Below are 13,051 nucleotides of genomic sequence, written 5' to 3' on the forward strand. Positions count from 1 at the left end.
TACGCATCATTAAAAAAAAGTAAGTTTAACTGCTATTATTCAACGGATCTCTAATTTGTTAATATATTTTACATAGATACTTGCGAAATCAGCTATTTATACGTCTGTTATATTCCTTGCGAAGCTGTATTTATTGTGTAAAATTGGTAACGTGGTAACGTTTGGACAGAGTGAATTTTTGTACTCCGAGTTATGAAAATTTAAGAGGTACGAAATTTTATCTAATTTAATTTTTTGAAAAGACGACGCACGAAAGAACGTTTTTTTGTGAGACACTAAGGTTTTGAATAATTCAGACTGTTTTTTATTACCTTAAGTTTCAATAAATTAAAAGGGTTGATTCTAACTTTTTATTCAATGGTTTATATTTGCGAGTGTCTATGAAAGTAACTTAAACGATTTTGCGAGTGCTGCGAAATCTATTGAATAATTACAACGGGGAACTGCTTCTGAAATGATGTTCTCACCCATTTTTTACTTTTGGGCATGTTGTAAGTTTTTATGCCTGTGACATTATTATCAAAAGAATAAACTGATGATTTTGAATATTAAAGTTAGTTAATACATACTTAATTTTAAAAGTTTTTTTATTTGAATAGATCGGTTTTGATTATTTTTGTCATAAAACCCTTTATATGCGAGAATTAAAACAGTATACGTCACTTATAAAATAAAAACTAATGTCTTAATGATAATAATCTAGTGATGCTTCAAGACTGTATATACAAGTTGATGGGTATAGACAAGTTGGTGATCAGAATTTCTGTCTTCGATTTTTCGATATTAAACATGCCGGTCTCCTACGTGACTTGTGCCTTTACCGTTCCTAGGTGTACTTGTTACACACTACACAAACTAATTGCACACATAGATGGATATTTCTATTGGTGCACAGCTGAGATTCGAATGCACGATCTTAGGGATGTGGGTGGCACGCTTAAGCCACTAGGCCAATATTGCTCTAATTATAATCCATAAACCTTTTCAATTTATTTAATCAAAACAATTTATTTCACAGATTTATTCACAATGAAGTCTTTTTTGTGTAAGTATACTTAGAAAACTTATCAGAAATCATCATGCATGAATGAATATGTATATATCATGAATAGAAGATTTTCCTATATATACAAAAAAATGTGTGTAAATAAAATAATTTCGACAAATTACGCTTGAGAAGATTTTAAAAGAATTAATATATTGATAGTAGTTCACCTCCTTAAAACATCACCAAACATCGTGCTTTTGCAATCTTGTTTAATTAATCTAATTTAGCCTACATCAATGTAAACTCATTTTTGAAAGTTGCTTTTGCCGAATTATATAGTTTTTTACTGTATGTTGCCTTTCTCAGTCTTAAAAAATTACGATTCTTTATAATTATTATTATATTTAATTGCAATGCTTGTCGTTTAATGCAATAACATGTAACATACATATTTTTTTATATCTAAAATTGAATTGCTCACTTAAGAAACTTAAATGGTAGGTTTTAGGTAGAAATTACTTGGAAATAGTTCACGAAACACAAGTAGATTTTGAAAAGTATAGTGAAATACTGAAATTCCAAATAATTATTTAAATACAAAATTTAATATAGCTCCCCTTAATAATCAAATTTCCCCCCAAGTGGGGCGTGCGCCCCACTTTGGGAACCACTGAACTATAGTATAAATGCCCTTCGAGGCGATCATATGTGAATTCGAAATTATCGAAGTCTAAAAAGCACGAATCATAATTTAGTTTATAGTTTTTAATTTAAAAAAAAATATGTTTCTTTATTAGTATCCAAACTAAATGAGTCTTATAGAAAAATATTGTCAAATTATTTTATTAATCTTACTTTAAATGAAAAATATAAATATTTGACGAGTTCTTAGTTATACGGGTGGAAGTTATTATTTTGATTTTGTCGTATTCTAAACCCTCTCCAAGGTAAATGCGATAGAAGACGCAGAGAGCCCCCATATTTCTACACAACTCCAAAGGATCAAGCCGCTCAGAAAGTGACTGTGGTGGACGAATGAAATCGCTGTTCGACAAGTGGAAGGACCTGGTACTGGGGAGCTCCCCAGAGGTGATAACTGCAATACTGAACGTTATCCAATATGTCCCCATACCCAGTATTCCGATGCTGGCAGAGGCTATAAGGAGGGAGGAGAAGCGACCAAGGATGTTTATTTAGCAGAATAGGCGCAAAATCCTGGGGTTAAATTAGACTAGAATAAATCGACCTCAGTTCGAGACTCCATGTAGCAGAATTTCGACTTCAGTTCAGGTGATATGTTGCTTACTTGCAATATATAATTGATATGTAGAAGAAAGAATGCCGGGTAAAGACACATTCTTTAGGTCGGAACAAGCTTCGTCGATGACACCCTTCATGCTCCAATCAGCGATTGGAGAGACGGAGATTCAGTTGCATAATTCCTCGGAGAGCCCATCGGCTGATATGATGATAGCTTTGGTTATATCCAAAATTCGCTAACCGCTACCGCTTCCCCCTTGGACTCAATTGCCTCTGCCCATCTATTAGTAAGGTATACAAGAAGGACATTCGCTGCGCGACACGACGAAAGCGGTATTTATATTCATTAATCAGCTGGTGGCCCTCTAGATACCTCAGAAGCTAGCCGTCAATAATGGTTTCTATTATATTGGAGAACAATTTTGATGTTAGAATTGAGGCCCTAACGTTGGTAAAGTCCACGATGAGTGTGAAAGGGGTTGCCTTCGGTAAATTCTTCGAGATCAAAACATACAAAGGGCAGCCGCTGCATCCACCACCGAATGCTGAATGTTGCGATAGTGGACGTCCAGAGGTGGATTCTCCACTGCGGAAGTGTGTGGAAGAAGGGAAGTTTCACTCACTGCATCGAACCTATTGAAAAATGAACCTATTGCATCACTTCACCTCGGTATTCTGTGAGACAATGGGACTACCCCGGTCGTGCCTGCCCATTTGTCTGAAGCCCAAAAGCAACATTTTGACTAGGCTTCCCACTAGGAAGGGGGTTGACTGATTGCCCTGGTGAAGCAACCTCTGTCACAGTTTATTTCACCAGTGAACGATTGGATGGTCACGTCCCGACGCCAATATAGTGTTAATCATCAAACTCAAACTCAAAACATCTTTATTCATATAGGTAAACAACTACACTTATGAACGCCAAAAACTCACAACATCGTCGATTCGATAAATCTGTTACCGTTTTGTGTCACGTGAGTGACGTATAATAATTATTAGTATTCATACCAAGTTTTTTAACACCAAAACACTTTTTAAGTCATGTTTAATTTAGATTAGTCTCAATAACACTTTATTTTTTTGGGCTAATGGCCATTTTGTTAAATAACATAATATGTTTCAGGGATGATGCTGATAAATTATATATGGCTGCAATCAAAAACAAATGCGAAATGTACATCACGCTATGATGAAATAAAGTGCATAGAAGAAAAAGAGTGTACAGGTTATATAGATTATAGCGTAATAAGGCATGGTGATCCCATTTTGCAACATTGCAGTGATTTCACAAAGTTTATTCCTAATTACAATGCTTTTTGCCTACCGATATACATAACATACAAAGTAAATGACGTTGAGAATGTGAATCCTCAATTTGACCCAAATGTTTATTACGATTATAGAAATTGTGTTGAATTACTGGATATCAGTGACAATAAGTATGTTGAAATCCCCACTTTACCAACAGCTATGAATAATTTGACAATTATAAATATATCATGTAATCTTATAACCACAGCTAAGCTTAGTTCACCGAATCGTTTTCCGGTTTTGTCCGACATGGATTTTTCCAACAATTTGATAACTGAAGTTGAAATTAATAATGATGAATTTGTTTTTACTAGTCTAACAAAAATTAATTTATCTCACAATAGACTGTGGGAAATAAGAGATGCTAATTTTAATGCTTTCTCTGAATTACAATATTTAGATTTGTCACACAATGAAATATCAATAATAAATGCATTTTCTTTCGAAGGAGTGAAAAATCTTTTATATTTAAATTTAGCTCATAACAAAATAAAAGAAATAAACTCTTCTCTGTTTAGATTTACACAACTTAAATATTTGTACTTAAATAACAATGAATTATCAAGCATATTATTAGCCGACTTTAGATATTTAAACAAAGTCATCGAGATAGATTTAAGCTATAATGTTATTTCATTAATAGAAAAAAATGTCTTCGATAATATGCCTTTCTTAAAAAATCTTAATCTGAAGAAGAATTTAGTAAATTCAATGGATCCACGTATGTTTTTTAACACAACTGCTTTGAAATCTATTGATTTGTCATTGAATGAGATTCGTAAGCTACCTAAATGTAGTTTTAAGGGGAAAAGTATATCTTTCTTTGATATAAGACAAAATCTTTTGGAAGGAGAATTAGTAAAGGGTACTTTCGAAGGATTAGGTTTTATAGTTGAACTAGATATCAGCCACCAAAGGTTAACATCTATTGAAGACTTTGCTTTTGTTGGACTGGATATGTTAGAAGTTCTCATGCTTAATAATAACGAAATTCAAAATGTATCAAAAAGTTCATTTGATTCGTTACGGAACTTACGTCGTTTAGATCTATCAGATAACCAAATTCTCGATTTGAATTTTGAGGTAATTAACCTTTTGAAATTACAATTTTTATCCTTAAAAGGTAATTTGTTAAGAATTATAGGAAAAGGAAACTTTGATAGTTTAAATTTAATGGAAATGTTAGATGTTTCTAACAACAACATTTCAGAAGTTGAATCTTTTTCATTTAAAGACTTAAATGAGCTTATAAGTTTTGATATAAGTAACAACCCTCTAGCTCAGGCATTAGAAAACAACACTTTTAAGGGGTTGATTTCTTTGCCTGCTCTCGATATATCGTGTACGTCACTTACAGTTATCAAAAATAACTCATTTAATGAAATGACCAGCCTTCATACTCTGAATATTTCACACAGCACTGTCAATGAAGTTAGTTTTAATAGTTTTATCAATACCGGCAATATAAATGTTCTTGATTTATCGCACAATTTATTAAGCGTATTTAGTATCAATAAAACATCTTTGATTAATCTGAGAGTGTTATACCTTGATCATAACTTAATTGAAATTGTAGCACAAGACTTTGTGGCTAATTTTACTATGCTTAGTGAGATTAACTTAGCCCACAATAAAATAGTTTTTTTATATGATGAAACATTCAGTGATTTGAAACGCCTTGTCTCATTAGATATATCAAGTAATAAAAATTTGCGATTCAATTCTACATTGTTAGATAAGGTTCCAACCGTACAAAAACTTAACATGTCAGGGATTGAAACAGCTCATACTTTTAACGAAAAGACGCAGCTAACAATAACTGATCTGGACTTGTCAAAATGTAATATAAATAATGTTACCACCCTTCGATTAAGATGTTTACAAGACTTAAATTCCTTAAGTATCAATAACAATAAAGTGCAAAAATTAGAAGTTGGAGCCTTCACTAACTTAACAAGATTAACGTTTTTAGATTTGAGCCATAATAATTTATTTTTTATACAACCAGGAGTCTTCAAAGACAATTATAACTTAAATGTCCTAAAAATTTCTCATAACAATTTGAATACAATCAGTTATGGTATCTTCCGTGGTTTATCTTATTTAAGTGAACTTGATTTATCTTACAACAAGCTGGTAGAGTTGAGAAGTGAGAGATTTTATGGAATTCAAAATTTGAATACTCTGATTGTAGATTTTAATAAGATTTCTAGTATCGAAGTCGAGGAATTCCCACTTTATCTATCAGTCCTGAGTATAGGTGGTAATCTTATTCATTGCGACAATTTAATGAAACTTAAACAGACATCAAGTATGACTGTAACTGCAATCACTTTAGATGTGAGTAACAATGAAAACATAGACGGAGTTTCCTGTGTTGGTCATGATAAAAATAAAAGAAACAATGAAATGAATGGCACTGATAATATTCTTATCGATATAAGAGATATCCTACTAAATTTATCAGTACAAAATAGAAATCTTCCAAAGAGAATAAATGAAGATGAAGAGACACATATTAAATTAGATACATTGGAAACATTGTTGAATCAAACAATAAGGACGGCTCTTTACGAAAATAATGACCACAATACCAGTGAGTTGATACGCGTCGTAAGTCAGTCGTTAAAAAATATAACCCACGAGGTCGCACACGAACAAAGCGTTAGTAATTCTTTGTTAGAGAGAATATTGAAAATGATCGTTACTTTTAATACTGTCACTCAAACAACATCTTTACCAGTACTAAAATACAATACTACTAACGAGAGTATAGCCTACATTGCTAGACTAAAGCAAGATTTTGATAATGCTCTAACAATTGAAAAAGAAAAGATTTTGGCAGAAGTAAGTGATAAAATGTTACTTTTAAATAAAAAAATTGATGGTATACCAACAGTTAAACCAACAGAGAAACTTAGTACAAACCGTGAACTCAAGGCATATAATTCAGGTTCTCTGTTTACAGAAATCTGCGTTGCTTTAATACTTATAATTTTGTTGTGTTTTACTATGTTTAAAATTTATAAACACGTCATACTATCATCTAGGCAAAGATCGTATAGCACGCAACATATTACAGACGCCATTGAAAATTCGAACCTATAATAGAAATGTTTCCAATTGTTGCATGCTTTTACATTTGGACATAGTTTAGTGATTTATATTATATAAGTAGTTATATCGATGTTAGATTCTTGACATAATAGTAAATGTTATATTACTCCTTATTTGCAAAAAGTTTTGAAAGATGGGAGGGTCCTACTGACAGGCCCAGAGGTCCAGGTCGATAAGTTGTTTGTATCCTTAGCGGTCGGAGTAGCTTTGCAAGCGCAATTCGGATACGGCATCATCTCACTTATTTATAAACGCAGATTTCATACTATATTATACATAATAGTTTGGAAAATGCAAAAGTGCACGCCTCATAGCGGTCATTCACATTTAAAAAAAAAATCTAAAACAAAAACTCAAGTTTTTTAAAACAAAATAACAAAAAAAAAAAAAAAAAAAAAAAAAATGAAAATGAATGATTTAAAAAAAACAATAATATAATAAAAAAAATTATAGTGGCGCCATAACTCTGAGGTGAGGAAAATACACAGTCGTATTTTAGTTTTTTACAAATTATAATTAAACGACAGTACTTAGAACGCTAATATTAACTAGGAATCAGCCCAAGGTATAACTTTATATAATAAGAAAAAAAGTATTCTGGTACGGTAAATTTTTCGACCAATTTCTCTGCCACATACATGGATCCATAAACAAAGACTGACGGACGTCCAAGAATGATTGATTGTAATGTTATTATTTACTATGTTAAACAAAATAATTGTTCATAAAAAATACCATATGTGCTTGATAGATTATTTAACTCGATTTTAGTGCACTCATATTATCCTGTAAGTGTTATATTAGTGAGAAAAAAGTCATTCAAGTTTCGAAAGACTGGGTTTTTTGACATGTCGAGAGTAGAGCACTGCCAGAGGCGTGCAATAATGTAAAAAGTAAAAAAGTACATGAAATACAAGATTAGTATAATGTTATATTGTAAAAGGTATTCTATGTATAATTTTAAGCAATAGCACATTTTTAAAAACTTATATCTGTGAAAAAACACTTAATATAATTGTTATTTTTGTATCACTTAGTCTAGTTTAGAATGAATCTTAATTAGTATGTATATAAGATATTGTATGAATATTAAAATTATCAATGAATTGATCTTGTTTTCGGACTTTTATTCTCCTTTCAACGTACTCAATATTATGGAACTGAACTACCTAATGTATAGGTTAATAATAATGTTAATAAGAGCACATAATTAATATAATATCAATCATAATAGTATGATATGCTTATAGTTTTGACTATTATGTAAGTGTGTGCTCATATTTCGCGTTGGCTATTGCTATTTGCTTATAGAGACTAAACGTTTGTTTTATTTATTTTTGGGATTCATTGCGTCAGCATGTAGCATGATAGAATGAATTGACCGTTGTCATGATGTTACCTATAGGAATATATTTTAATTTTAATTATAACTATTTAAACTTTCCTCCGTTATGGGTACAATGATTTCTGGTGTCTATAACTACAGAGTACATATCAATCTTATTATGCTGTTTAAATTACAGCGTTTATCGTAATTTTGTGCCAAATTCCGTCTAAGCTGTGATTAAAAGAGACAGCATGACAAATCAAGCTTGTTAATAAAATGCAAGTAAGTAAGATGACCAGCCTTCTGTTGACACAAACCATTGTATTAGCGCTATGGTAACTTGCGAATTAATTCTATGTGGCCAATAAATACTTACGATCAAGAAAGTAAGAGTTAGCAGAGTCGGGATTCGAACTCATGACATCAAGACGACAACATGAGATATACAGTGTTTCATCGTGTATACCTACGCTTTTATCTGTAAATAATATATTATATCGTTACAGACAAAAAAGAAGTGTGTTTAATTTCCAATTCCCAATTCAAAACCTAATTCTTTTTCTACATCATAACGAATGCCGTCTCTTCTATTTTCTCTCAAAGTAATGTTTGTAAAGAGTTCTTGGAAGAAAATATGAAAATAATATACATGTTGTATGTGTCATTAAAATTGTCTTAAACATTTCTCCCGGAATTGAATTAACGACTTCCTGGCCAAATACGAAGGCGCTGTAAATTTCTGATCTTGTAATGAAGTCTTAAAAAAAATAGGTACCATTTATTTAAGGATAATTAAAAATATTTTTCCCATAAATGTGACGCTAATAATACTCGTGTGATTGCTTTGTTGCTTTATCAGCGTTATCGTAGCTTGTAAGCCGGGCTAATGATAAAACTGTTTACATTGCTCCTTCCTTCGTTGATGTTTCGGGGAAGTCCCGTCTATAAAATAGTGTAACTTGGTAATTTGATTTATAATACGAAAAAAATAGTATTCTTTCTATGTTATCTGTGGATCGACGTTGATGTTTGAGGTGTCAAATTATTCATGACGAATGACGATAAAAATATACCTTTTTTATATTTAAAACATTGTTATATGAAACGTCAATAATTGATTGATATTTTTAAATAAGCAGACCCCTATTAAAAACAATTTATGGATTTTTCTGATGTTTATGATTCAATAAGAAGATATTATCTTCTTAAACCTTCAGTATAGAATAATAATGATTTTTTCACTGTGGCAAAATTCCGTTGCCGTCTTTGACGTGTCATAGATAATAAATTATTTTACTTTTTAGTCTTTGATTAATAACATCGTCATTATTTATTTACGATAGACTGGTTGTGTAGTAACTATAAGTACTATATTTTTAAAGTCTAAAGAACTTATACGTATGAATCTTGCACATGGTACTTTCGGCGATCTGTGTTTATTATTTTCTATTGGATGGAAAAGTACCACCAAAGTTTTGACTAAATATTCATTGTTATGATATAAGGAAACGAAAGAAAGTGAACAAAATATTAGAATTGAAGGTTATAAGTGTTAATGTTAATGTGAAAAAGTTAGTACTTGATAATATATTGCGACTTTTCGCCTGCCTAGCCATGTATCAGTTAGGTTTAGGCGGACCTATATACTATTATATAAGTATGGGTAGATAATAAGAAATATATGATAACGTTTGGCGCTTACTTATGGCTAATTCAGTATATTGTAATGAATGGAATCAGCAACTCGAAACGAGTGAAGCACATAACTTGAGTACTCTCCGTCTCGTTCAGTCAAATTCTGTATTCGCTGTGATGAAAAGAGACAGATGGTAACTGAAGTTAAAACACTGACATTTTACGGGGTATATTAAACTTTAACATAATATGGTCTTGTCAAAACAGGTAGGTAAGGAATTCAAGTTATTGTATATTATCACGGAACGCGATAATTTTACACTCCAATGATACTAAAAATAGGTATTGTTAACGAACATATCTTATGGCCGATTTACATTATCTTAGTGTTTAGGAGAGTGCTTTAGCACAACTTGAAAGGCAAGTTCTTTAGCGTAGCGTTTACTAAAGCAAGTAGCGTTTACATGTTTCAACTAAAGTACTATCCTAAAGCACTCTCCTAAACACTAAGATAATGTAAATCGGCCTTTACGGTTACAATTTGGACCGAGCCTACGTCGTAAGGTCAAAGGGACAAATAACAAATACCTGTAATGGGGGTCAGTAAAACGCGCTATTTACGACTCGGATGGCTTTGGGATACATAAATGAGTAGTTTGCGGGATCCTAAATTGCTTGTAAAGGCTTCATTCAACCAATGGTATGGTTTGTATAAACACAATTCCTAAATTGTGTAGCCGAAAAGAAGAATATACCTTTAATTTTTAGATTTTCTAAATTAAGTGTGTCTCGACCGAAACATTCTGGGCCTAATGTAGCCTAATTTAAAAATAATAAATAAGTTTAAGCCCAACCAAATTAAAAAGAATATTTAACAAATAAGTGTCCAATAACACTACTAACAGTCAGTTGAGTAGAAGACACTGTAATGATGACAAATCAAAAATAATAAAAGACAATCTCGGTCAGATTCTAAGCTTCCCGACTGCACGTAACTTAGCGTAGATGCAGAATATCATTTTACGATATTAGAGCAGGCGCCAAGTACAACTATGTGTTTTTAGCAAGCGAAAGTATACCGTTGCTGCGCGTCTTCATACATGTCTTCAAATACCAATCATTATTATTATTGTACATACTACTTTTTCACACATGTAAATTATTTATTCACATAAAATACATACACTATCCTAAAACAATACGATAATGTAGAAAAAGCAAATAATTATATTTTATTAAAAACTTATTTAATTTAATTCAGTTTGTTAGCATAACGTATATCTAATATTATAATTAAACAATACCTCCACAAGAAATACGAATATAATAAAATATATAATATTAATTACATAAGATACTCAATATAGCTAGTACTGTGAACATATAAAGATGTCCATAGTGTCGGAGACAGGATTCAGTAAGCGCAACGCAATTTATAGCAATCCTGTTAAAATTCGTTAACTTTTTACAAGAAAAAATAACTCTTGGCAATAGAATGCCAAAAATCTTAATATACATAAATTACGTGTCACGTTGTTTGTCCGCGATGGACTCCTAAACTACCGAACCGATTTCAATCAAATTTGCACACCCTGTACGGTTTGATCTAACTTAGAAGATAGGATAGCTTACATCTTAATTTATACCCACAATATTATTTTATTGCAACATATTTGTTTATTATTTGATAGTCACAATTCTAGCAGATGGCGCTGTGTTGAAAATACCAACGTTTTACATAAGCTACAATTTAATGGCATAACCACCAAAAAAGCATGGTGGTCCTGGTGTTCTCCTGCCGTTTCCCTTGAATAGTTTGCTACTATGTAATATAACAAAAACCTTAGCCACAGCAACGCTTGGCCGGTCTGCTAGTTAAATATAAATTTTATGAGATATATAAATTTTCTGCTGGCAATACGGACGGAACAGTTTATAGGACCAACAAGGGTCGTGTCTATATAAATAAAAATGGAATCGCAAAATATGGTTAAGCTAAAAGTCGAAGATGGCTGGACCACCTAGAGTATATTTTTAAATTATTTCTTGAACTTCGAGGAAGGTTTTTATGAAAAAAAAATGAAAAAAAGGCGAAACGTATTTGGCGGGGCAGTTAGGTTATTTATCCTAATCTAGCACCTAGCATCTAATTAAAAGATAAAAACCTAATTTAAATATTTTAATGGCTTTTTTAAAGATTTTTAGAAACTTCATAAAAAATCTTATTATCAAACTTCAAGGTCCGAGGCGCAGGAATTGGGTTTGTATTAAAAATAAATTAAAAATTAAAAAATCATCTATTCATCAGTCAAAAAATTATTATATGTATATGAAATGCTTCTAATTTTACATTTACTGCCAGTTGTCAAATCAAGGGCGTAGAACGGAAGAGAAGAACTGGCAATAAACTCTCCGCCACTCTTTGATTGCCAAGTTTTTTGTTTTATACAATGTTTGTAAGGAGCTGCAACCATTACACCATGTTCCACATGACATCTTTAAGTAATTTATAGTTAATTAATAATAATAAAATAAATTAAAACTACGATGTAATTACCAAAGACATTGTGTCCTTCGTTCCAATGATAAATTACCTCCTGTGTTAAAGGCGAACGTCGACTTGCCTAATCGTAATAATTTATTGTACTTTCCTTTCTTAAGAAAACTAATAATGAACTGTTGTTTACTTTCTATTTGCGGAAATAACGTTTTTGAATTACAAAATGTTCTAATCCTTAATTAAAGATTTAAGTTGGCGCCTGGTAAATAGTACCGGTGACCCCAGAGCTGGTACGTTTTCACTCAACGAATAAGTTTCGCAATGCAGCGCGGAAATGCGATACAGGTACATTGCCACAGGGACCAAACTTTTTAAATTTGTTTTAATTTTCTATTTATTTATTTTTTTATTATTATTATTAATATGTTGGTTAAGAATATTGTAAATACTGTATATTTGTGTGTTGGAAGTGAATATCTTATATTACTGTCTTTTATTGACATAACTTTTACACATTTAAAGAAAACACTTTTTTACGGATTTAAGTTATGTTTAAGAAAATTATTAAATTATGTAAAATAACTGTAAATTTATACATAACTTCAATGCGGTAAAAAAGTGTTTTCTTTAAATCTTATATTACTTTTATAAAATCGAGGAATCGAATTAATTCGTAGGTTCTTTATTTTATGTAAGGAGGAACAAACACCTTTTCCCTATGTTAGTAAATAAGACATAACATGGGTGTGAATTTCAAGTGAATTTCTGAAGTAAATACAATTAATAGCAAACAGAGCTTTTCAGTACTCGGTGAATTCTCGATGGAATCCGGTTTGAGCTAAGTGAGAAAGATTGCTTTATACTCAAGAGATGTTCCGCTTACATTGAGCGAGTTGTTGTGCATAGTTTACGA

General features: G+C 31.5%; 1 protein-coding gene across 1 annotated transcript; it reads left to right on the forward strand.

The window, feature by feature from the left end:
* Positions 1–104: 104 nt before the first annotated feature.
* On the forward strand, positions 105–7,792 carry LOC125049623 (protein artichoke-like). The gene is made up of 3 exons (XM_047649020.1): positions 105–207; positions 1,019–1,045; positions 3,372–7,792. Exons 2-3 carry the CDS (start codon positions 1,030–1,032, stop codon positions 6,665–6,667), a joined length of 3,312 nt encoding a protein of 1,103 aa, XP_047504976.1. The 5' UTR covers positions 105–207; positions 1,019–1,029; the 3' UTR covers positions 6,668–7,792.
* Positions 7,793–13,051: the final 5,259 nt, after the last annotated feature.

Source organism: Pieris napi, chromosome 1 (genome assembly GCF_905475465.1).
Source record: "Pieris napi chromosome 1, ilPieNapi1.2, whole genome shotgun sequence".
NCBI classification, from domain to species: domain Eukaryota; kingdom Metazoa; phylum Arthropoda; class Insecta; order Lepidoptera; family Pieridae; genus Pieris; species Pieris napi.